The following is a 27,802-nucleotide window of genomic DNA, read 5'->3' as shown; positions in this document are numbered from 1 at the left end:
AAAACCTTCTTCTTGAATCACTCTATCTATAAAACCGCATTAAAATCCGTTGCGTAGTTTTAAAGATTAGCATACAAAGGGACATATGCACAGAGAAAGCGACTTTGTTTTATACTATGTAGTAATAATTTATGATAGATCATAGAAATAATGATAATATTTTAATTCAGTCAATTTTTCATATCTTTATAAGTCACTAGCTTTCCGCCTGCGGCCTCGCCCGCATAATTAAAAAAAAACCCGCATAATTCCCGTTCCCGTGGGATTTCCGGGATAAAACCTATCCTATGTTGCTCAGTGAAGATGCAGCTTTCTAATGGTGAAAGAATTTTTGAAATCGGCCCAGTAGTTTATGCGTGAAAACCATATATACATACATAACTAGCGGTCCGCCCCGGCTTCGCCCGTGGTACATATTAACGTTTTCTCTACATAAGAACCATCCTCGTACTTCAAGGAATATAATAAAAAAAGAATTATCGAAATCGGTTCAGCCGTTCTCGAGTTATGGAATTACAACGAAAAGTGGCATTGATTTTTATATATTAGAAGATTACAAACATTTCCTCTTTATAATAGGTATAACAACGCCGAAATAAAAGTTTTAACAAAATTTACCTGCTTAGAAAATTCATGTGACGCACGAGTCTCAAATCATCATGTAAATAATTGATCGAACGTAAAAAAGGTTTATTTATATTTTAATAATTCTATATAAAGATTATTTTAAAAAACTTCCTCAACTTAAGCAAACGAATGGACCGCATCATAATATGTTTACATATTGTACTAGGTGTTTGGAAAACACAGGTCAAGTATTGGAAAAGTCCGCAGGTATTACAATAAGAAAAAAATATAAATTACTTACTGTCCCGTGCGGTTGCACCCACGGACGAACCCGCGTGCGAAATCTTGTTTCTACTACTATTACTGGAAATTTTCATAGGAATCCGTTTGGTAGTTTTTTCGTGAAAGAGTTACAAACATCCATACTTACAAACTTTCGCGTTTAAAATATCACAAGTAGGATTTGTACATAATATTCAATACAGCTAAGAATCGGTCGCAAATTATTTTGTATATATTGGTCAAAGTCAAAACTGTTATGACGATTCAAAAGTGCTTCTAGAAGAAGTCTTAGATATAATAATTGATTAATAAATGTTTGGGTTTATACCTAGTGCACAGTGCACACTAAAAGTTTTGCGTTTCTAGCCACCCATAAATGTTTGAATTTCGAATGTTATATTTTTTTAACCTATGAAGTCTCATAAGTTGAGGAAAAAAAATTTGGCTGGAAGCTCGTGTCAATTTTTTTTTATCTCAAGTTGAAGTTCGTTGTCCGTAGCAAAGACGGAACTAACACGAAACAATTTTAGGGCGATGATTTTTGATGATTTTAGGTTCGCTTTCTCCGAAAGCTTGCACTGCTCGCCTTTAAAATACTTTTGGGAGTGAAGCTCCTCATTTGAGCACTGTAAGGCATTGATATACTGAATTTCATCGCGGCCGTATTTCTCTCCATGATGGAATTCGTGATGGTCGACCCTCAACTGCGATCACGGAGGAAAATATGGCTACCGTCGGACGACTAATTTAAGAACATTCCCATATCACTTATTAGGAGATTCGAGGACATTTGGCGATTGGTATGAACCAAATTCAGAAAATTTTAGATGAAAATTTCAAAGTTAGGAAGCTTGGTTGCCGGTGGATTGCTCCCAAACTCACTCCAGAACAAAAACGACATGTCTGTTTCTCAATCACGCCTAAACTACTGAACCAATTTTCATAAAATTTGGTATGGAGATATTTTGATACCCGAGAAAGGACATAGGCTACTTTTTCGCGTCCCGGAAATTCCACAGGAACGGGAACTAATAACTATGCGGGTTTTCTTTGACTGCGCGGGTGAAGCCGCGGGCGGAACCTAGTTATTTATATATATATAAATTATTATTGCACCTCTTAATGTGAACTTAATGTAGGTTATTTCCGAAATTTATTAAACGACTTTAGATAATGATTAAAATGTAATTGTTTTCATTGAGTCATTATTAATTAGGTAAATGAGTTTAAACAACTCTCGAAGGAAATTTAAAATGTGATAAATATATAAAATTAACAATTATTGCAACATTTAGGTAGATATAGGGTAATTTATTGTTTTAGATTGTAATAATTTGGTTTTAAAGATTTGATAATGAAGTGAAACAAATTAAAAAAAATAAGAAATATTCCATTCCTTTCAAAATATTATCAATTTTATTAAAGTAAAATACATACTCAATACAACCTTATCACAAAGTAATACACAAAAAAGTGCGTGTGTGCCGAGAACACGTGTCAGAAATGAAATTTTTTGGCAAGATTCAAAGATACCAAAATCATCCCCTTACTCCATGACGTGACGGTATTTCCATGACGCGACCTTGAAATTTTACTCTGAACGCGCCTAAAGAACTTTCAATAAAAATCTTATAATTATTGAGATTTGTACAGTACTCCCAAACTAATAATGCCCATAGAAAAATTCGGTGCAAGGTGCAAGTGCATTGTTTAGGGCACTTACGATTCAATGATTCGGGTTGATTCGGGTGTTTCTGGAAATACGATAATCAGCGAAGATCTGCATGCGCATTATTAATTTTGGAGTACTGTAAATCTGTTTTTAGTCAAAAACACATCACCAGCAAGAAAAAACAAGTAGATACATACTTAGTTCAACAAACTTATACTAGAACTAGCTGTTACGCGCGGTTTCACTCCCGTGGCTCCACTCCTGTAGGTCGTAGCGTGATGATATATTATATCCTATAGCTTTCCTTGATAAATGAGCTATCTAACACCGAAATAATTTTTCAAATCGGACCAGTAGTTCCCGAGATTAGCGCGTTCAAACAAACAAACAAACTCTTCAGCTTTATAATATTAGATGCAGCTTTATAATAATTATTAGTATAGATTTCATTTATAGCGGTGGCTAAAGAAAGAATTATTGAAATAAATACTTACAATAAATGTAATGTTTTAACCCTTAAATTGATTTCGTCCGTTTTAAAGGACATAGTATTTACACACATGCTGGCGCTGTTATGGTTGGTTTAATGCTCTAAGGTTATGGCAGACCTAAGCTTCGCTAATCGGTATATTGGGAAGAGACTAGCTATGTCCTTCGCGTACATGCATGTTTTTTTACCAAAGCCATGTACAGTCGCGAATGGTGACCATTTGAAAATTGCAAAAAACGGATCTCTTGACTCTTTTGATAAAATTGATAATATCTGTAAGTATTTTGGCTATTTTGCTTATAATGTTATATTATTAGTTAGAATACGATTGTAAGTATAGTATTTTGACATAATTTTGACATATTTTACAATATTTGGTATACAAATATTCGTTTATATACGATGTCCCATAAAACGGACGTTGACAACTTGGAGTATATACTAGGGTATTCTTCACTTGTCCTATGTAACGGACGTTGCCAATAAGGCCCTCCATTTTCAACGGAATAATTTTGATATATTTTTCTCTATTTTTATTATATTTTACAGGAGCATGACTTGGCAATCAATAAAAAATTACCTCACTACCTCTGGCGGAAGCTGAAGAGTCTGGCGTTGAGTTGAGATGTCGATTTCGAAGGAAATGTAGACCTACAGGAGTGATTTCACTATGATAACAGTGTCAATCATTTACCCCCAGCACCATACCTTCGGAATTATACGACATATTGATTTGAGACACAATGAAGATTCAAAAAGTCAGAATTTTTACCATCAACAAAATATTATTGCTGCAGAATTACAGCCATTACATGAGGTGTGAGATGAATCTTCCCTACTTCTCAGTAGTTCTTCAGCCATAGCATCATGTTACTTACCAGAAATACCACCCAATGTTTGAAAATTTAAATAATATAATACCTTACAAATTAAAAAACAGGCAGACAATGGATATAATATATGCCAAAGAATCCAAAAAAAGCGATTTAAATTTCCTGTTCGTTTTGGTACTTCAGGCATGGTATACGACTTCTTTGCATACGATGAAGCAAACACATTTCAAACTGTACAATTTAGTGAATGGGAAGAGGACTTTCTTGGTGTATTAGATAAGTTCTCAGGCTATGTAATACTATTTCTATTCCAATTCTTAGCATATTCTTAGGCTGTGATTTTTAGTACTGTCGTTTTTTAAAATCCATTATTTTTAACGATATCGTTAAAGTTTTAACCAACATTTTAAGACAGACGTTTGAAAAGCTTATTCTAGATCCTCCATAATTATAATTTGATAATAATTTTGAATTACAGAGTTGAAAATGTGCATTGTAGTCATGTACCACGGTTGCAGGAATAATGTACAATGTCCGTTATATGTGACGGTTCGAACATGTACATATAATTGGCAATGTCCGTTTTATGTGACATAGTGAAAACAATAGAAAAAATTAAAATTTTTAATTTTTTTTTTCATTTTCCTCTTTTCTATCCTAATTCCAATACGTCCTCCAAATTTGGACATTATAAACTCAAGTTATCTAGGGGTGACAATTTAAGGGTTAACTGTAAAATCGGCTTCATCCGCCTTATTGTTAAACTACTGTTGCCCGCAGCTTCGCCTGCGTTATCAAAACAAAACATGTTACAAACTTTCATTCCCTATTTATTACAGAAATTATTAAAATCCGTTCTAAGCTTACGTCATCATAGTGGCTATCTGCATCACAAATTTCAGCACGATCGGTCCAGTAGTTTTGACTGTGTCTTGATCGTACAGATAAATCTGTAGCATCTTACTTATAGATAATTTTAAATGTTATACATAATACGAACGTATTTCAAGACTTTTAATTTATTGTGAACTTGAAAAATAGAGTAAAAAATTGATTTATCGGATATAAAGTCAATTACTGTTTACAAATTCCCACGCAGTTATAAAAAGTAAAAACCTATAAGCTGTTGTTACATTGTAATTTTTTTAATTACTATAAGAGCAAAAAGCAATGGAAAATATGTAAAAATGTGTATTTTTAAAATTCCTATAAAATATACAGACATCAGAGTGCAATGAACTGTTTTTATCTTTTTAACTAATTTAACCTGTCAAGAAAATCGATTATTGAAACAGATATGAAATTTTACATTTTTCGCTTTTGAATGTACCTTTATAAATAACAGTATGTATAATTAGTACTACTTAGTCGTAATACATTTTAGGGTAAAAGTAAAACACAAACAAACAGAAATAAATATTTTTTATTCATCTTCCACTATATAAAAATAAGTCGGGTTTTCCTTCCTGACGCTATAACTCCAGAATACACGAACCGATTTCCACGGTTTTGCATTCGTTGGAAAGGTCTCGGGCTCCGTGAGGTTTATAGCAAAGAAAAGGTGTCTCTGGTGGCGAAACGGAGTTCGCCCGGTTTGCTAGTTTCAAATAATAATTCGATGAAAAAAGTGCGGATTCAAAATAAATAATGTCAATGTTTGGCGCCAAATTATAATATTATGTCAGTTTTGACATAGCTAAAAATAAAACACAAACAAACAGAAATAAACTTTATTTTCATATTTACATAAAATCAAAAACTTTTTCTTATAAATTAATAATGTAACTTATTTTTAAACTGACTTTCCAGTAATTCCTACTTATTTAATACGATGTAAAACTAAATTAACGACTTTACAAGATTTTGAATACAAAATACAGTAATTCGACCAATAATTTCTTTACAGTTAATGTTATTTTAATTGAAATTCTTAAATTCATAAATTGTATTCAAAATGAACAAAAAAATTACATAAATCGCGTTTAAATCCGTTTAACAGTAAATAAATCGCGATAAAAACTGTTAAATGGTAATAAATCATGTTTAAGATCCGTTAAACAGGTAATAAATCGCAATTAAATCCCCTCAAACCGGTAATAAATCATAATTTAAATCCGTGAAACATGTAATAAATCGCAATTAAAATCCGTTAAACAGTAAATAAATCGCAATTAAAATCCGTTAAACAGTAAATAAATCACATTTAAATTCCGTTTAAACTTTAAATTATATAATATCATTGCGTCTCGCGGTGCATCTCCTGCACGAGCTGCGCCAGCTCGTCGGCGCCGTAGCCGAGCAGCTGCCGCAGGTCGCACACGAACTTGTATACGAACCTGTGTATTTATTTATTACTTAGATTTTTTATTATTTAAATATAATATTACGCTTACAATTAAACAATAAAACATTACTAAGAATTTTTAATTTTTATTAGGTACTAAATATTTCGCTTTTTTGCCGCTCGGTTGCCAGGCAAAGGCCACTGCTTAGCGATAAGGCCACCAATTGTACTATATATAATATATATAGAAAAAATAAAAATAAAAATATGGTACTAGAAACTAGAAAGATATTATCTTTCTAGTAACTACCATATTTTATTTTTATTTTTTCTTATTATTTAATGATTGTATTAATAAAGTGTAATAAATGGATAATAAATAAGCAAATGGCTGTCTTATCGCTATGTATCGATTTCTTCCAAATAACAAAACGCAAGGAGAGAAATTAAACTATGTGAAAGGAGAATAATTATTATGAAAGAAAGTTTTCAACATCGCAGTTCAGTAAAATGCAAATAACAATGAAAAAAATTTTTTTTAGTACTTATATTTTTAAATATAAAAAACTCGAACACGAAGCGGGATTCGAACCCGCGTCTTTCTGCCTTACCGAGGCGACGTTACCAAAGAAAGTTTTTCAGTACCACAGTTCAGTAAATTAGAACACTAACTCACCTCTTAGCCGGCACTTTCGCGATCATATCCCCATCGTAGTAGTATCTCAGTGCCCGGGAAAGCTTCTCGTAGTTCATGGCGGGCTTGTGTTTACGGGCGCCCCATAACCGTGCTACTCGTTCTGGCTCTAACAGCCGGAACTCGCCCTCCGTGCCTGTCATAGCCCACTTATTATCCCATATCCCACTTGTTACCCCATATCCCGCTTACTATCCCATATCCCACTTATTATCCCACATCCCACTTATTATCCCACATCCCACTTATTATCCCATATCCCACTTACTATCCCATATCCCACTTATTATCCCACATCCCACTTGTTATCCCATACCCCAATCATTGTCCTACCGTACCGATAATTTGTTTAATGTTTACGCCCTTAGTACACCGACGCATTCGCGTACAGCAGAGATACAATGAAAAATCTGTCAGTAGTATGGCAGGTTTTCGCATATGATATGTCTCACTCTAGCACATAGATAGATGAAATAGTTGCGTCCTTGTCAATATTGTTTCGCAAGGAACTGCGAAATGGCCATTACACAGACGCATTGCGAAAAAATTGCGAAAACATTGCTGTTTACTAACGTTCCGCAGATATTTCGCTACGCAGTAGGTAGTTTCGCAGAGATTCGCTGCCGTACGTGAATGCGTCGGTGTACTAACGGCGTTAGTGTAGTCTAGTGTAATGTAATGTATTGTGTAGTGTAGGTAGGTAGGTAGGCTGTATTATACTGACTTAAACTGCCGACTTTATTCAAAACAAGAGAACTACATAATATTATTACACACACACATACAAAACATTAGACACTACGATCTACACAATGGGCAACGTTGGCCCAGCAAATAAATAAATTGCAGGACATTTTTCACACTTTTTTGGCACTTTCCTATATGCACCAAGTTTTTAGATTGTGTTATGGAAACCAAATGGCAGATAAACATACATATATAATTATACAGGGTGTCCCACTATTGGTATACTAAGCGCGAAGGGACTTGTAGTTTTGCATACACTGATCACGTAAAAAATACTTAAACAACAAAATTCAACAAAAAATTTTTTGCTTAATTTTTCTTTATAATCCACGTTTTCATCTCTAGCTTCGCGCAGCCGGCATATACCGCTTCTCTAATGTGATCATTTTGTCTATGAAAACATAATCTTAAACGACAGCTCACGTGCTGGTGGCAAAGTTGGGCGGGTTGCTTGTTATGGGTGTACAGTTGTACACATAGAATTCATCTTTTTGTCAAAAAAATTCGTCTGGAATTTTATAATAATTTTTTACGTACTCAGCGTATGCAAAACTATAACCTCCGTAAGTATACCGTTGCTGGGACACCCTGTATTTTACAAGAGGGCCCCTTATGTCCCATATCCCATACTCACCATCCCATCGTATCAAGTTATAATGCTGTGCACTTGTCAGTAATTCCAATAAGAACTGCCACAATTGCACTTGCCCGTTGTTACCGGCGCGTGGAGTGTAGCGAGCTTCGTCTGAACCGACGAGTGGCTGGAATTTGATTTGATTTGATTTGATATTTGAAATTTGAATTTTAACATGTGACATTTGAAAGTTGAAATTTGAAAGTTGAAATTTGAAATTTGAATTTTTAAATTTGACATTTGAAATTTAAATTTGAATGAATGAATGAAGAATTCTTTATTACACACAAAAATACAGGATTACAAAATAAGAGCGATACAAGTTAAAATATGTACAGAGGGCGTTCTTATCGCTGTAAGCGATTTCTACCAGACAACCCGCAAAACCATAAGGATTACATATTTCATGGTGATGATGCATTACATTTAGGTACATTTTGTTTTAAAATTGAATAAAATTTATAATATATTTGATTTGATGTTTAAAAAATAATCACAAAAAACATTATTCTGAAAATAACTGAAAAATTTAGTATTTTAGCTGTTCGTATACACGGAAACTAATATTTTTAAGAACAAGATGTTTTACAAACATTAAAATAGCTCATTATATTACAGTAGGTACATAATATAAAATGGTGTTGATAAATCGAAATGCATCTATTAAACCCGACTAAAAAAATGCAATCTCATCAATTTTAGTCTAGCATGTACGGTTATACACATACCTGTTTGTGTCTTTTCTTTATAGCCGAGTGGGGAAGTTCTAACGGGTCTCTTGAGGGAGGGTCGTCTGTTTGAACCACGGCTGAAAAATATAATTACAATAATATAATATATTTAAAACGGTATTTACTAGCTTGTGCCCCGCGATTTTACACGCATTGCTTCACTCCTATTGGTCTTACCGTGATTATAATATATTATAGACTATAATATTACGTTGACCCAACCTGTTATTAATATTCATGCAAAATTTTAAGTAAATCCATGCAATAGTTTTTGAGTTTATCTCGGACATACATACAGACAAACAGATAAACATTTTATAAACAATATTTGTCTTCGATATCGATTGTAAATCAGTCTACTCTAATTGATTTTATTAGTCAGGTTATTTTTTACTTACCAATAAATTTACATTTTCTCAACAGCTCGAAATGTGTCCAAAACAGATCTCCAGGATCTGATGGCACTTTTTCTCTGAAAGAAAATTCAATTATATTGTAGATAATTTAATTTTTAATAAACTACTTTTTAAAACAACTTCACTTTAAATAAAATATAATAAAATAAGATAACAAAAATATTTAAGATCATCAACTATTTATTAGTAAGTACTTATAGAATCTGCTAACAGTAGGATTGATAAAAATATTTAGTAGGACAGTATTAAACGTAGAATTACTAGAAATAATTGCAAATATACAATTTTTTAGGAAAAAAGAGCGTGTGTACCAAGCACACGTGTCCGAAGTGAAACTTCTTTGACAAGATTCACAGATAGCAAAATCGCCTTACTCCATAACGTGACGGTATTGCCATGACCTTGAAATTTTACTCTCAACGCGCCTAAAATTTATACAAAAAGAATGAAAGAAACTCACTTAAAATCGGAATGCGTTATATTACACAAATCATGGCCGCTAATGTTCCAATCTGACAATTTGACCCCGGCGAGATTGAACTGACGGACCGCCCATTGTATCCACAGTTTTACGTGCTGTACTGACCTGTAAGTTTAATATACAACATACATATGAAAATTTAATATGGAGTACATCACTACATGGTATAAAACAAAGTCGCTTACTCTGTCCCTATGTCCCTTTGTATGTTTAAATCTTTAAAACTACGCAACGGATTTTGATGCGTTTTTTTTTTAATAGATATAGTGATTCAAGAGGAAGGTTTTAGTATATAATTTTTTAGGTTTTAGACAAAGCGGGCGAAGCCGCGGGCGGTAGGCTAGTGTTATTATATTATACTAGCTGCGCTTCGCGGTTTTACCCGCATTGCTCCGCTCCTATTTGTCTTAGCGTGATGATATATAGCCTATAGCCTTCCACGATAAATGGATTATGCAACACCGAAAGAATTTTTCAAATCGGACCAGTAGTTTCTGAGATTAGCGCGTTCAAACAAACTCTTCAATTTTATAATATTAGTATAGATACCATATACATATTAAAAAAAATAATAATAATTAATTAATGTATTATCCTGTGTCTTCGCCTCAAGCTTCCATCAGAAAAACTCGTCTTTCTTGTCAAGTTTTTCTCAATGCGTAATTTTTTTAATCTCCAAAAACTCGAACATTTATTTATTCAATTAGACTTCTTTTAGAAGCACTTTCGAATCGTCATTACATATTTTTAACATTTACAAAACACCACATCAGGGTTAGCTTTTTCTCAAAAAATCACGTATTTATATAATTTTTACACAAAAAATCACAAAAAACTCACCACATAGAAGGATCGTCAGGTATCTTAGCCTTCGCGTGTTCGGACCTAAAGTGATCGTCCACTAACCACTTGACGGCCACAGCGTGACGCGGCTCCGGGGGGGGAGACGGGGCTCGGGGGGGGGAGACTTCCACCACTAAATGTAATAATTACATAAAAAATAGTTGAAAAAAAAATTTGTTTGTCTGTAAAGTCGGTTTACTGACGATAGTTGAACGTGACAACGTCCGATTGTGCTTCTTTGTCGCTCGTTCCGCGCTCTCGCTCGCACTTAAAGCCTTACACGGAACGCCTCAGATGAGTCAGAGCGAGGTAACGACGCATGAGTCATGTTTTTTCGTGCGTGCAGCCGGCTTTATCGAATTATAAGACGTAGTCACGTCAAAAAAAAAACACGATAAATACAATCACTATCGCTTTTACCACCACAATCTAACATACACCATCACATACCACGTTCATCATTTTTTTACAATTAGGTATCACTTTTCCCATATTTACCACTTTAAGAGGAGGCCCTAATATAATTTATTTTATATAGTCCAAGTAAATCTTTAAAAAAGGCATAGTTTTTGAATAAAAAATGAATCGAGCGAAAATGTTTCAATATCGTAACTGTCTTGTACATCGAAAGAAAAAGACCCAATAAATCATATACTAAAGTTGCATTTTGATTGTATGTGTGACTGTTTCAGAATATTAATGCAAATTCACATAAAATTTAGGGAGCCTCCTCTTAAAGCGCTTTTACCAAATTTTACCACTAACCCTCGTCACCAGCAGGCAGTTGGAGCAGTTCTTCATCAGGCTTCAACACATCCATAATATTGATTTTCCTTTGAGACGGTTTTATTTGAATATTCACTTGAACTACGCCAGATCCACGAATGCATTGTTCCACAAGTGTTTTGTGGTTTTCTAACTGGTAATATAAAATATATTTTAAAACGCTGATAAGATGAAATCTATACTAATATTATAAAGCTACAGAGTTTGTTTGTTTGAACGCGCTAATCTCAGAAACTACTGGTCCGATTAGCAAAATTATTTCGGTGTTAGATAGCCCATTTATCGAGCAAGGCTATACATATAAGGCTATACATATATCATTACGCTAAGACCAACAGGAGCCCTAGTTAGAATTACAATTTAAATCAGTCCGTTTATCGCGCTAAAAATCCATCAAAATGTCGCTCAATAAATTTTTAGTTGTAATCGAATAAAGATATATTTTTTTTATCAACAACAAAAAATCACATAATTGTTTTCTATTGATAATTTGATATCTCGTAATATAATTTCTTATTTCAAATCTATGCCAACGGGTTCCGTGGTGTAGTGGTTATCACATCTGCTTTACACGCAGAAGGCCGCCAGTTCGATCCTGGCCGGAATCATAACTTTTGTGTTTTTTTATTCATTTTTCTTTTGTTGCCATATAATTAAAAATTGATTTAATTTTATACAGCATTATAAATAAGAAATCCTGTCTTTTGAGTTTTTCTTTTTTTATCATAATATATAAGAACAACTTCAGCAACACTGAAGAAAATTTGATTTGTTGTATTTTTTAAAAATTTGTCTAGAAAACACTCATTAGGCATAGTTATTTATGCCTTAAAAAATGAACTCATGAAATTATTTTGTCACCGATCCTTGATAAGTGTACAAAGTTTGAATTAAATCTGTCCGTTTGTCAAAATCGAGTCTAAAGGAGTCGGTTACATACAAACATACAGATAAAACTTACCAATTTAGCGTCTTGCAGCCAGAAATTATAATCTGAGAGATCTGTATTTAATCGTTTCTCTAACATTGTCCGTAATTGTGATAATCTTGTTCTTATGTCCATTAATTGTACTATCACTTCTTCTGAAAATAATAATTTAGTTATAGTATTATAAAGTTGAAGATTTTGTGTGTTTGAATGTGGTAATCTCAGGAATTGCTAGTTAGAATTGAATAAAATATTACTCGGTGGTAATTTATTATAGTAGAACAAAATTTGTTTTATTAGTTGAATTAATTTTCAACATATTCTATCTCTTCATATTTCAATATACGTAAGTTTATTTATTACAAAAATACATTAAAAAAAAGGCATTTTTATAATGTTAGTTGGTACATTAACCCCTCAGCTGTCGCGGCGCGCCGCCTCAAAAAGGTGCTGTCTGTCGGGCAAATTCGAGCTTTCGGCGCTGATTTGCCGATTTTTTTCGATATTAAAATTTGTGATATAAACTTTAACCTGTGAGACTCTTGTAAATTTTGATGCTAACTAGTTAACCAAACTTTATATTAGTTACCTTACTTACTCCCTGGCATGCTTATTTTACTTATTAGAAGCATTTTTTCCCACACATTTTGAATAAATGTTACATTGTAAAGAAAAATACTCATAAAAAAATAATATCAAGGTATTTTAGATTTTTATTTTTGTATTTTCATACTAGAATAGACAATCTTTTGAGTGAATGTAACAAAAACATAGGTTTATTTAATAAAAATTCGAGAAAGTTGATTATGAATATCATCGTTTACGCATGAGCATAAGCGGGCGCGATCTCCAATCATGTTCATACAAATACAGACTTTACAGGGTGCTCCAAAATGACAACATTTCAAAATTTTTTGCTACTTGTTTTTATTTTTATTTTAATCAAAACTAGATAAAAACTAACAGTAATTTTTACTTTTTGGAAATATTTAGGTTTTTATTAATGTTTAAAAATCGTCGTATTCCTAAATGACGTTATTCTTATAGTGGGCTTTGTTCTAACGTCTGTATGTATAACGTCTCCACATGTCTAATTTATTTTCTCTTAAAATTTGCATTTGAAAATATTTTTTGTGGTAACAATAGCATTATGAAGAAATGCTTTTTTTTTCTTTCATGCTCTTAATTATTATCTATACATATAATAAATCTGTAGAAGGGTCAATTTTGTACATTGAAAATATTGAAAATATAAATAGCAGGGGGTGTTACTGGATCGATACCAAGCCCAAATATGTGATTAAAAAATTATTGTCTGTCTGTCTGTCTGTCTGTATGTGAAGGCATCACGTGAAAACTAAGGTTTCGGTTTCGGTTAGGTTTCGGTTAATTATACCTTATTATCCTGGGCGTAAAATAGGATACTTTTTATCCCGGAAAAATACGTAGAAAAAAATCTTAATTTTTTCCGTGCCCACAGAGTCGCGGGCGGAAGCCAGTAATCGTATAATATGAAATGTTGTCCAACTACAAATCGAAAGGCACTGTATCCATTCAGAAAAATGTCTAAGCTGTACAAATGTGAAATCTACATTTAATTATACCATAACTTAATTATAAACCGTTACATTTAATTTATAAATAAAAAATTTACGGAAATTTGAGTTTGAAACATTTTTTATAAAATACAGCTTATGTAAAGGATAAAAATCAATAAACTTAAAGATTCAGAATAAATAAACAATTACATATAAATGATATTATACATCTAAATGTTATACTTATCATTCTAAAAATCAACAAATAATAGGAATCAGAAAACATACTAAATGAAAATCATTATATTATGTCCCTAGTTGTATAGAAGAAAGAATCGTATCATATTATTGTTTTATTAAAAAAATAAACGTTATGCCTTAATAAAATTAACGCTCCCAATCCTATTTATGCATATATAACTTAGCCACGCGTTACTCAAATAATTTTGTCCGTGGGCTAAATTAGCTTATGAGTAAATAAATAGTACAGAGATTCTTAAAAAAATATCAATCATCTAACGGATTGAAATAATTGGTAAGTACTTAAATAAATAAATAAATTTTATTTAACTGATAGCACTACAAAAAATTGTTATGAAGCTTTGTGTCTGTACTATTTATAAACTCATGTGGTTGTAATGTATGATGTTGACGCCAACATTGGCCAATTAATAGGAATATTTGCAACTTAGCACAAATAACGTCGAACAGAACGAACTTGTTCATTATTTCTTGTAATATATCGATCACAACGACCGCCTTGAGACGACGATTTATTACCACGAGGTTCCACTTGAATTTGATCAGGAAAGTGATGAAAGCTATCCAATCTAGTTTTTATTTTACTTCAATACATGCAGTATTTCCAAGCATATTGTAATTAAGATATAAACTAATCGGTAAAATTGTATTAAAATCGGTTCAGTAGTTTAGTCCTATCTACTAAGTCCGTAGTACACAAACGGCATGGAACTTAAAAATATTTTGATTGGAATAAAATAAAACGTAATGTGTAGAATTTCATGAAGAATCCTGGTATCAGGAATTAAAAGCTGCAAATTCCCAGACACTGATCGTGTAAGTATTATTATCTGTTCATTTGACAAAGTATACAGAGTTATAGTTTCTTGATTTCAAATACTGTTACGTCCTATTGTTAAAGTAAGCCTTGGAGTGTCTTGTCTTCCATTGCCACAAGGATCGTTGTTCCATTTGAATTCTCTTTTATTGATACTCAAATGCTTACGAATCGGAAAAAGGTAATCCTATCAAAAAGTTACTTAGATATTTTTATCTTCAAATGAAAATTAAAATATCAAGGTGGAAGTTTATTTAGGGTTACCTAACAAATAAGTAATTATTGATTATGTAGTTTTAGACAACAATGTGATATCTTCAAATAAAAAAATTGCATTCTTCTTCTGGGTAATAGAAGCAGTTTTGACACCAAAAATACAATAATTGTTATCGCTAGTCATTTACAAAATGAGAGGATAGATTAATATTTTCAGGCGTACTGCAAATGATGCATTTAATTCGTTTTATTAAATCTGTAATGTTCCAAGGCTATTTAAAGTCATGAATGCAAAAAAATAATCGTCTTCAGACAGCGATCTACATCTATAACGTTCTGCCTACGAATGTACTACATATAGTACATAAGAATAAAAAACTCGCACACCGAGGGCTCCGAACAAACCAATTTTTTATTATGTTGTAACTCTAAAATTTTATGATTTTCGAAATTATTCCTCAATCTGCGCTATAAGAGCTTATTTTACCCCAATTTCAAAACTCTACGTACACGGGAAGTACCCTGTAGGTGTCGATTCCCTTGCTAATGTCGAAATTTGCGAAAATTTGCAGCATAAACGGCTGTATCTTTTGATTGCGTTGGTTTATAAGTTTGATTTTTTCGCAACTTCAATCGACTCAAGTAATCAATATAAATTTCAGTTAAATGTCACATTACGCGCTCCTTATAAAATGGGTCTTGACAGACAGACAGACAGATGGGCAGATGGGATGGACAGACGTAATCTTATTAGGGTTCTGGACCCTTAAAAACCAAACCCTTTGGGATGCAGCCGTTAATACTGCAATTTTTAGCAAATTTTGACATTTGCAAGGCAATCAAAACCGACAGGGTACTTCCCAAGTACATAAAATCTTTAAATTTGATAAAAAGCAATGTTTTATAAAAACAGATATAAGAATAATTGCAAAGAACATGATTTTTTAATTGCCATTTACAAATAAAAAAAGTACTTACTTAATAATTTCAACTTTCAACTAATATGAACGCCTACGTGTATTAACTTGATATTCACATTTAAAACTCAGATTTACAATTTAAAAGATACCTACAGCATAATAAAAAAAATAAGTTTGTACGAAGCCCTCGGTGCGCGAGTCCGACTCGCACTTGGCCGGCTTTTTATTTTTTCTGAAACTTAAGGTTCCCCAATAAATAATAATACATATGTTGTATTTGTATGAAGGTAAGAATATGTTGTATAATTAAAGTGTTAAATTTCTTTTTGAGTTTGTCCTACACAAATTACATAGTATCACTTTGTCCTATATATAGGTCATAGTGAAAACCATTGTTCCCTTGTTCATTGTTGTTTGTAGGTTTTTTTACTATTTTTCCAGCATATATACACTTTTAACCATAATATACTAAAACTAAAAGATTTAAGAAAGAAAATGTGTCTCTGGAATTTTTTCGTAAGCAGGTTACGGACTATAATTTTTGTAGTTGATTATGTATATCGTTTTTAACCTGAGGACAATTATAAATACCACAAAAACGATACCTTTCAATATAAACAAAACATATTATCATGTACATTTTATTTTGTATGAAAATGAAAAATTTAATTGAAGACGAAATTTAAAAAATAGTGACGTTGAATTTGTGAACATCCTGTATGCGGATTTTACGGGGAAATTATTGTCGGTTTTGATTTGAAAACGAAATATCTCTAAAATGGAACACAGTATCAAATTTTTAATTTTATCATTAAAATCTTCATAAAATTTCTCGTAAAATGATGTAAAGAACAAATACAATATGTAAAAAAAAATATGATTTACCAGAGGTCAAAAACTAAGCAACGTACAGTTAAGTGATAGATACATATTTGAAACCATTATTTATGGTATAATTGTTGGTAATTTTCAATATTTCGGCACATAAACATTAGGTTATATAGTCAATAATAATAAAAAGACCATTAAATAATTACCGTTTTTCAACTTTCCGCAAAATTTTACATTTTGTAAAACTTTAAAAGTTAAAAGTTACTCGACTAAAGTATGACATAATTACTGTTATATTTCGAATATTTATCGGTCAAATTATTATTGGATGGACTTTAAATATTCAGTAATTCATAAGCTATCAACTAAATAGTCGTTTATGCAGATTTGAACTATATTTGCGTTACAATGAGCCAATTTCCAACCGGCGGTGATTTGGCACAGATCTGTGCCCCGACAGACTACGGGTACAAAATTTTTGGCACAGATCTGTGTTCCGACAGACGAGGGTTTAAACAGCTTTTTTTATATTTAACTAAATTTTCTTCAAAGTAGCCCCAAATTTTAATGTTATCCAAGTGGAGACTAATCCAACAACTAAAAATCACTAATATTCTATTCAGCCATTAATTTTCAGTCATGTAACTAACATCTTTTAGTTATATACATAACTAGCTGTGCCCCGCGGTTTTACCCGCATTGCTCCGCTCCGCTTAACGTGATGATATATAGTCTATAGCCTTCCTCGATAAATGGGCTATCTAACACCAAAAGAATTTTTCAAATCGGACCAGTAGTTTCTGAGATTAGTGCGTTCAAACAAACAAACTCTTCAGCTTTATGATATTAGTATAAATATTATCTTACCGCTTGATTCCATAGTTTGCATGGCGTCTTCATCTTCAGGGGTGTCGGTGAACACGGCTAGCGGAGCTTCTAGTATTTCTGTACCTGTCTGCATCAAGCCTGGAAACATATTTTAATAAATTAGTATATTAACATAGAAAATATGATTTTCTACCAATTTTATGATTTATGACAACATTTTTGACGTGACAACGTCTTATAATTCGATAAAGCCGGCTGCACGCACGAAAAAACATGACTCATGCGGCGTTACCTCGCTCTGACTCATCTGAGGCGTTCCATGTAAGGCTTGAAGTGCGAGCGAGAGCGCGGAACGAGCGACAAAGAAGCACAGTCGGACGTTGTCACGTTCAACTATCGTCAGTAAACCGACTTTACAGACAAACAATTTTTTAAGTTTTTACAGGATTCTAAGATCTATACATACAGTACCTATTAAGTATTTTATTTTCATTATTTCTTTCAATATTTGTATTTCTGGAACTGCTTTTTGTTTATGAAACTCACTTTTATATAGGTACATTGAATATTTTTCAGGACAATTTTTCACATGGCACGATCTGATCTATGCTTTCGCTTGTGTTATGAAAAACAGATGGCTGATAAACATACTTATATAATTTTAAATAATTATACTTATATAGATATTCAACACCCAGACACAGACCAAACATCTATGTTCATCATACAAATATTTGCCCCGGGTGGGAATCGAACCCACAACCTCTGGCTAGGAAGGCAGGGCCACTACCAACCATGCCAATTGGTCAGTTGAATTTTAATAATAATGTTTCGTAAGTAAAAATCAAAAGTATTGGTTTAACATTATTAGATAATAATACCTACATCTCTCGATTGTATACTGTTTCTCGGAAGTTAGTATAAGATAGAAACTGGACATGTTTCTAATGCTATTACCTATTACTTTTCAAAGTCTGGTTAATCAAGTAAAAGTTTTAAAATAAAAAAAAAAGTCTTTTAGTATTTTGGTTTTTTTAATAACCTTGCTTGCCCCTTGGAGATATGGAAAATATCCACGGTATTAAAATTTTAAATTAGGAACTTGTTTTTTTTTTTTGGAAGCAATTTGAAATCATGTCAAAAAATAGGCCTAAGTCCTAACTGTGCCACAGGCCTGTGGCCTTACTACAGTCTACATAGCCTCGCGTCGAGTCTTGAATGTATTGCTAATAATAATGTCTAGAATAGTCGGTAGTTACATATTATAGCACAACAAAAATATGTAGTAGTATACTATACCTAGATCGGATTCCGTGACGTATTGAGGAATTATTGATAAAGCATCGCTGGATTCAACATTTTCAGCAGTATCCGAGTATCTATTTTCAATTGTTTCCATTTTAATGGATCTAACATTCAACAAATCACTTATGTCCGTCACCTCCATTTTGAACACTAGTAAGTGCTCACTTATGTGTTAAGTAACGATAAGAACAGTATTTAAAAATAAGTTGAAGTGAAAATAAACTTTTTCCAATGTTTATTTGAAAAATTAAAGGAAAAGGAAATTGATTGCCCACTTCCGCGTGCACTAGACGGGAAACCATGAAGGGAATGACATTGACAAGATATTCTGTTATCTATTACGTAGGTACATATAATTTATATCAAGTTATATTTTTTGGATGTTCATAATTCTTTTTCATTCTTGATTACCTTTATATTTTTTAATACACGCATGATTATGTTAATTTTTACATGATTTGATAAAATTTTCCTAAAACCTATTCAAAATGTTCATCATAAAATTGGAAAAATGTAAATTTTATAGAACATTTTCGTAAATGTAGAGTTTATAATAATAAATACCTAGAATATATTAAGATGATCTGTAGTAAATAACTGTTATCTATTTTAAAATCTATATAAATACGCTAAGTAAACAAAAAGTAAACACGTCACAATTTTTTGCTTGATTCATGATTGCTTCACTGCAAGAAGCTTATATCCAAGAAGCTTATAATTAGATATAAGCTTCTTGCTTTAACTTTACCTCGCCTCGGCCGACTTCCGTTTGTTGTCGGTTTTTGCGCCTGAGTCAAAGGGCACGAAGTTACCTGAAGTTCGTTCTGAATATGAACGTATGCGCTCCTCGCGAAGTTGAACGAGTGTGTAGTGTAGCACCGCGGACTTCAGTCAACTTCGGCCGAGTACTTCGCCGAGGAACTTCGCGAGTAGTGTGGAGGAGGCGTTACAATTGGTTCAGATACTTATTTTATTTAGCATAAATAATAATTGTCTCATCCAACAATGCTTCTGAATGACGTTGTTGGCAATTTATCAACAAACTCATGTACAAAAACTAACCTTTTGCACAGAATATTACAGCATACGTAGTAGCCTTGGGAAAACTTCGTATTAACAGTGGCAATGCCAAGTTAGGTGTGAAAGTGATAAAACACAACAACTGGGCAATATTTTCTTGTTACACGTCAAATGTTCATACCGAAATCTCCAGTGTATAAGATATAAGCTTCTTGCTTCACTGTATACGCAACTTTAATTGAGCAATATTGCCATACGTAATTATGTTGACACCTGATTGACAGTTCATACTTCATATTTTGTTCATATTACACTGTGGTGTTGCTGTGTTGTCATTTGTCAAGTTTAGCAAAATCGACCGTGTTTCGTACATGTACAATACTTTTAATTTAAATAAACTAAATCATATTTTAAATTCGTAAATAGTGTTAATTAGTGAATAATGAATGATCGACGCTCGATAGAAGTCTGATCTTCTCGCTACCGCAGTTATTGATAAAAATATTCTCTATTTATCGGCGATCTGTAAATTTTTTGCTCAAAAATGGATGGAACCGTCGTCTTGATTTTATTAGCTTTAGTTATGTTAATCGGGTCCTATGTTGCTGGTAGCATCCCTCTGAATGTCAGCATGTCCGAGGTAAGAAGCTTTCATAAGAAAATAAGATTTTTACAAATTTACGCGTAAATAACAAGGCAGTAATCTTCCAGCTGTTTCCTCAGATTTCGTTTCGAAAGCATATTTTGTAACACTTGTAGCAATAGTTATTGCAAATTCCACATTATCGATATGCTTTTGTAATAATCAATGTAATATAATTTCGTTTTATACAAATTGATAAATATTTGTGATAATATTTGTACTTATTTTGAAAGTATGAAAATGGAGTAAATGTTTTTCCAACCAATATTTCTAGCTTTTCTTTGATATGAATTAAGCTTCCCTCTCTCATAATTTACTGATTTAACTTTCCTTTCCAGAAAGCATATTAATTAAAAAAACTAAAAAAATTACCTATTATACCTATTATATTAAGTCTTATGACATACATTGTATTCCAATTTTCATCTAGGACAGTTCAGTAGAAACTGTTAATTTAAATATTTAGAATCATACACAAATAGATATTAGTTATTAACTAACTTAACTTTGCCTTTGAATGATTTAAATTTCACTCATAAAACAGAAAAAAAAAGTGGAAACTTATGATTAAAAGGGATTGCATTGTGTTCGTACATCATGTTGCGCGCTGTCAGCATTTTACATCAATATTTTAGTATATATTTCATTAGCATTCGATCACCATAGCAATCGCGCATACTTATTACCATCAACATGAACCATACCTATAGAATTAAGGCAATAAAGGCATTATTGTACTTAATTTTTTTTATTTACCCTGTACGGGCCCTACAACCCCGTATGGGGATAGATTAAATAAACTGGTTGAAAAAATGTAAATCTGGAGTTGGTAAACTTGTTAGGACGACACAGCTTTTCAAATGTTATGTTTAACAGTTTGATAAACAGCATGTAACATCTACATCTACACTAATATAAATTATAAAGAGGAAAACTTTGTTTGTTTGTTTGTTTTATTGTATAGGCTCATAAACTACTGGACCGATTTTGATGAAATTTGGCACAGACAATCTTTAATTTATACACTAAAACTAGTTTAAACCCAATCATTGCTTATATCATCAATTCTCTTCCCAGGAGAAACTCCTCAAAGTGACAGTATTCGGCGCCGGTCTCCTCGTAGGCACTGCCCTAGCGGTGATCATACCTGAAGGTGTCCGTTCCCTGTTTGGGGAACGGGCAGTCACGAATTACACAGCTGAACCGCCAGTGCAGACAGATTTGCACTCGGTTATCGGAATATCGTTGGTTTTAGGTAAGTTTTAGAAAAAAAACACTTAAAATTTTTACATCATATAACAAAATACATATAAATATAAACGCTAAAATTAAAAATATAATTTAAGCATAAATACGGGCAAAGATTTAACCATACATAAGCAGAGAAAACGACTTAGTTTTATACTATCACTATCAATTGTGTTTTTCTGAGAATAAATTATTGATTGATTGATTATGAAGTTGATTGATTGATTAATTGACTATCACTATGAAATCACTACGATTTAATTAAAATGTTCTGTCGTCTACAGGCTTCATATTCATGCTAATGGTGGACCAGCTGTCAGCTCGGTACAACGACTCGAGTAATCCCGTAGAAAAAAATGTCACAGCGACCGTGGGACTCGTGGTGCATGCTGCTGGTGAGTTGGTGATGATGATGATGATGATGATGAAAGGATGTTTATTGTGAATAAAGATCTAGAAAATGATGACTATAAAGGTGTTGGTAGGAAAATAGCTTTTCGACCACGCAGTCAAAGGAAAATCCGCATACAGTTTGCAGCATATTACAAGCTCCTGAAACACAGTGAAAGCTATATTAGGAGTCTGTGGTCCATATTTTGTGTAATGTATGCTTGTTCAATAAATAATATTTATTAATTTTTTTCCCGTTCCCGTGGGAACTGGGAATTCCGAGATAAAATCGTTCCCTTCTCAGGACTCTTACTGTCTTCATACCTAATCTGAAAGGAAACACGACGCCTCGTTAACGTGTTTTTGTTCAGTATTTTATTAAAAAATAACAAGTGATAACTGCGTTAAAAACAACCGACTTCAAACTTGCACTTGCAAAATTTACAAATACCTACAGACAAAAATGCTCATAAAATAAAAACTACTGGGCCTATCCGAATAAAATTTTTATGGGACCAATTCGACACCATCCCGCATCGAACAAAAAAAGAATCACGTAAATCGGTTCAGAAACCTGGGAGTAATCGGTGTACATACATAAAAAAAAAAAAAAAAAAATACCGGCCGAATTGATAACCTCCTCCTTTTTTTTGAAGTCGGTTAATAAAATTACTTTTACTTTTGCACATGCATTTTTATAGGCCATAATTAGATAGTAATATAACAAATGCTAAATTCCAATAGAATTATTAATAAGCATTGAATTTAATGAGGTTACACGTGCAATAAAAAATGATGACTGAATTAGTATTTGATTACAAAAGTTTGTTTAATTTTAAAATACGGATAAAGTTACGGTATTTACTAGTGTTGTTTTAAATTAGTTTATTTTAAACACAGTCATTCATATGTAACGTAATCATATGATAAGATAACTAAAATTACTCAACCATTTCATAATTATTACGTACTAGCTTTTCGCCCGTGGCTTTGTCCGCGTAGTAAAAAAAAACGCATAGTTCCCGTTCCCATGGGATATCCGGGATAAAACTTCCATCCTGTGTCCTTTCTCAGGTTTGAAGCTATATTTATACTAAATATCATCCTAATCGGTTAAATGGTTCAGGCGTTAAGAAGAGAAATAGTTACACAGTTACTTTCGCATTTATATTATTAAATTAATAAATAAATAAATAAATAATAGGGGTGTGTCAACTTTTTCACAACCAAACAACTTTTTGTTTTTGCACTGTTTGTGCATATGGGCGACGCTGATCGCTTTTTTTTACTTTTTATAATATTTGTTCAGTGTTTTATACATTGACTGACCGGTTGGCTTGGTTGGTAGTTGCCCTGCCATCGAACCCAGAGGTCGTGGGTTCGATTCCCACCCGGGGCAAATATTTGTGTGATGAACATAGATGTTTGCTCCGTGTCTGGGTGCTAATTATCTATATAAGTATTTATTTAAAAAATTATATATGTATGTTTATCAGCCATCTGGTTTCCATAACACAAGCGAAAGCTTAGTATGGGATCAGATCGTGCTGTGTGTGAAAATTGTCCTGAAATATTTATTTATTTATTTAAATATTTATTTATTTGTTCACCTATTTTCAGCTGACGGCATAGCCCTAGGTGCTGCGGCGACCACATCACACGCGGACGTAGAAATTATAGTATTTCTGGCGATTATGTTGCATAAAGCACCAGCCGCTTTTGGATTGGTCACTTTTTTGCTGCATGCTGGTCTTGAGAGGTGAGAAATATCGTTTATTTGTGAAAAAATGGCAAAAAAAATGGAAAAAATAATAAATAAAACCCGCAAAAATATACTTAAATTGTAGGAAAATGTCATAAGTATTAAAATGTATACAAAAAATTGGAAAAAATGTGTACTAATACAAAGCTTTTTTTAGGAACCGAATCCGCAAACATCTCCTAATATTCTCTTGTTCCGCACCCCTGCTTGCACTGATCACGTACTTCGGCATTGGCAACGAGAGCAAGCAGACGCTGAGCGACTTCAACGCGACTGGTGAGTTTTAGGAGAGATTAGGAATTTATTAGGAGAAGTAATAATTAGTAGTTAATCACGCGCATATCTTTAACGTACTGTCAAATCTCCTTAATAATTACACTGGTCTGCAAAGAAATCCTCCTTTGAATAAAAATATGATAAACATGGAGATCTTAACATGCTGAATCTAGATCTGCTTTCAGTTTTTTTGTATCACGTCTAAATTTTTTTTTATTGTCGTTTTTAAATTCCTCAAAATTCAGTATTGTTTAGTAGTCTCTCTTGCAATAATGCTATTTTATTCGGTCTTTATGATATTTTTCATCACAAAATCGACTTGAATTTATAAAACTAGAACGAAATCTATTGAAGACATTATTTTTACACTAATTTGAAGGGAATTTATGGGCTTCCGTGGTTCTCATCATGATTCCGCTGCGCCCAGTTCAAAGTAAAGTTTTAACACAGTTTTAAGGTGACGGTTGATGATTTTATCCTAATAATTTGGTAAAATGTTTATATTGTACTGATATATTGATGAAAATTTGTATATAATTTCAACCATAAAGCGAAATTGAATCACGTGTTATGGATTTTTAAACGACGCAACATCGAAAGCGTGAGTCTTTAGTGTGGTCTCTAGGGACTGCAAATGCGGGAGCTTAGATAAGACTTAAATTATGAAATTAAGCAGACTAAAGCTGTAAAAAGAGTATCCGGTGACCACTATGAAACATTTCACCAGAAGTTTGAGAGGAGATACGGAAAAGCTAACTGAAAATATAGTAAAATATAGATAATAAGTTGGCAGCAAAGCTTGCTGATTTTACTTGATCGATTTGTCGCGAAACTCCTTATAAAATATTAAAAGAAAAGAGAACTACTAATTAAAACAATGTAAATAATGTGTAATTATATTATATTATAGTTTTTAATAGTTTTCTTGACATTATTTGTAATGTTTAAACCTAAATATTAAAATAACTAAATAATTCTTAGAACAAAAAATGGGTTTCTTTCAAATTAAACCACAAAAAATCTAGTCCTGATACAAATTTTTTAAAACTTAATTTCTGTTCAGAAGTATCACTTCTATAATAATCTTGTGCAAAAATAAGAAGGAGCACGAAAAAAAATTTTTTTGCAGACCAGTGTTATTATCTATACTTCTATAGTAATATTATAAAGAGGAAAGGTTTGTATGTATGGTTTTCACGCATAAACTACTGGACCGATTTTGATGAAATTTGGCACATACAATCTTTAGACCCTGAGAAAGAACATAGGCTACCTTTTATTGCGAAATACGTACCACGGGCGGATCCGGGGCGGACCGCTAGTCGTACAATAAACAACTTGACTCACAATCGCCTATTATAAGATTGTCAAAAATGTCCAAGCGGCGTTGTATAAAACATTCATTGAAATTAACACCTTATTACGTGGCAGTAATGTTCAAAGTGTATTGTATCGCTCGTTAGAAAACTCTGTCTTATACACGTGGAGGCAGAGTTTTGCTTTAGATAATTTTTATTTTTTAGCGAAATTGTGAGTCTCGTAATTTTTTATTGTACCTACGCTAATAAATCTTGCACAATTATAAAATCACAGTATTTACGTTTTTTTTTTTTTTCATTTTACCCGAGCATTATTATTTTACATTTAAAATTTTGAAGTGAAACTTCTTGAGGCGCGTTGAGAGTAAAATTTCAGCGTCATAGCAATACCGTCACGTCATGGAGTGAGGCGACGATTTTGTTATCATTTTAAAGAAGAGAAGTTTCACTTCTGAAACGTGTGCGCACCGCTCTTTTTTTGCGCAATAAAGCTGCTACTTATACAGTTTGAAGCTTAAACCAGTAGTAGCGGCTTTGTTTCTCAATTTTATGAGATATTTTGTTCATAAACCTTATCTTCCACAGGTATAGCGATGCTATTCTCAGCGGGCACGTTCCTATACGTTGCTACTGTACACGTGCTCCCCGAAATAACCAACCCCCACCCCACACATACACTTCTACCCCTCCAAGAGGGTATTCCCCCGAAACGGGGTTTTTCCGGCCTACAGATGCTAGATGTGATAATTCTCTCTTGTGGAGCAATGTTGCCCGTTTTGTTGACGATGGGACACGAACATTGATATTTACCCCACGTGTACAGGATCGCTAAGGTCCTGTACAGGATTGTGTTGATACTCGTGTGTGTCAATCTGTACCTACGTTTCTGTATCTATCTGCTGCAAAGGGATAAAGTGAGGAAGCGGAATTGATGTGGTTTTATTGAAAAATATAGTTTTTTGTTAAAAAAAAAATATTTTTTGAATTTTTTTGTCAAATTTTTTTTTCAAGATTTTTTTTTTCGAAATTTTTGTGGTTAAATATGCTATTATTATTGTTAATGATATTTATCTAATAATTCTCTTTTGTGGCGCGATGTTTCCAGTTTTGTTGACGATGGGACACGAACATTGATATTTACCCCACGTGTACAGGATAGCTAAGGTCCTGTACAGGATTGTGTTGATAATCGTGTGTGTCAATCTGTACCTACGTTTCTGTATCTATCTGCTGCAAAGGGATAAAGTGTGGAAGCGGAATTGATGCGGTTTCGTCAAATAGAGATTTTGTGAAAAAAAAATTTCTTTTTTTTCGAAATATTTTTTTCAAATTTTTGTTGTTTGTTGAGGGAGAGGAATTGATGCGGTTTTGGGGAAATGATAGATGTTGAAAAAAAAAATTTTTTTTTTTGGAAATTATGTGCTTGTGACGTTATAAAATGGTACACGGTACATGTATATTTTCTAATTTTTGAAAAAATTTGCAGTGATTGGAAAAACAATTTTCTTTCGTGTAATTAAAAATTAGAAATGTAATATTTGTGAGGACACAATATTATGCATGTCTATTTTTCTATCTGTCTGTCTATCTATTGTCACGTGCTATAGCCGAAACAGCTAAATTTTTATAAATGTATAATCTATACATAATTTTAATAAATATATGTTTGTCTTGTTTTTATTGTTTAAAACATTTTTGAAGTGAAACTTATTTAGGCGCGTTGAGAGTAAAATTTCAAGGTCGCGTCATGGCAATACCGCACGTCATGGAGTACGGCAACGATTTTGGTATCTTTGAATCTTGCCAAATAAGTTTCACTTCTGACACGTGTGCTCGGCACACACTCTTTTTTCTAGGTTGTATTGAGTATATTTTGTTAAAATGGATGTTTTAAAATAATTGTATTTTGTAGAATAATACTTTCGACTGTATTCCACATTTGGAATGAACACAACCCCATCATTTTGGGTTCAGTAGTTTATGAGTAATTGTGTATAATGTAACAAATATACTTTCATAGTAGAGTAGATATTTTGTAAA

General features: G+C 32.7%; 2 protein-coding genes, 1 long non-coding RNA gene and 1 other non-coding gene across 5 annotated transcripts; 3 read left to right on the top strand and 1 right to left on the bottom strand.

Annotated features, from left to right (window-relative positions):
* Positions 1-3,127: 3,127 nt before the first annotated feature.
* LOC123704449 lies at positions 3,128-4,472 on the top strand. The gene is made up of 2 exons (XR_006753133.1): positions 3,128-3,828; positions 3,952-4,472. It is a non-coding gene; the product is annotated as an uncharacterized LOC123704449 (long non-coding RNA).
* Positions 4,473-5,560: 1,088 nt separating this feature from the next.
* Positions 5,561-19,398, bottom strand: LOC123704446 (DNA-binding protein Ets97D). 2 transcript variants are annotated; one of them, XM_045652835.1, is made up of 11 exons: positions 19,099-19,398; positions 17,839-17,937; positions 12,422-12,543; positions 11,440-11,593; positions 10,672-10,807; positions 9,811-9,936; positions 9,333-9,406; positions 8,932-9,011; positions 8,204-8,330; positions 6,805-6,958; positions 5,561-6,180 (listed from the first exon to the last, which is right to left on the bottom strand). In XM_045652835.1, the coding sequence occupies exons 1-11, from the start codon at positions 19,244-19,246 to the stop codon at positions 6,081-6,083; spliced, it is 1,320 nt and encodes a 439-aa protein (XP_045508791.1). In that variant the 5' UTR covers positions 19,247-19,398; the 3' UTR covers positions 5,561-6,080. The 2 variants fall into 2 exon arrangements, with proteins under 2 accessions (XP_045508791.1, XP_045508792.1); XM_045652836.1 differs by having other exon boundaries at positions 12,422-12,540.
* Trnav-uac lies at positions 11,996-12,068 on the top strand. Its single transcript has one exon. It is a non-coding gene; the product is annotated as a tRNA-Val (tRNA).
* Positions 19,399-20,473: 1,075 nt separating the features above from the next.
* On the top strand, positions 20,474-27,481 carry LOC123704447 (zinc transporter ZIP9). Its single transcript, XM_045652837.1, has 6 exons — positions 20,474-20,764; positions 21,845-22,022; positions 22,300-22,410; positions 24,026-24,164; positions 24,325-24,443; positions 26,348-27,481. The coding sequence occupies exons 1-6, from the start codon at positions 20,669-20,671 to the stop codon at positions 26,563-26,565; spliced, it is 861 nt and encodes a 286-aa protein (XP_045508793.1). The 5' UTR covers positions 20,474-20,668; the 3' UTR covers positions 26,566-27,481.
* Positions 27,482-27,802: the final 321 nt, after the last annotated feature.

The sequence above is a fragment of the Colias croceus genome, chromosome 29, assembly GCF_905220415.1.
Source record: "Colias croceus chromosome 29, ilColCroc2.1".
NCBI lineage: Eukaryota > Metazoa > Arthropoda > Insecta > Lepidoptera > Pieridae > Colias > Colias croceus.
This window is presented reverse-complemented; position numbering and strand designations above follow the sequence as displayed.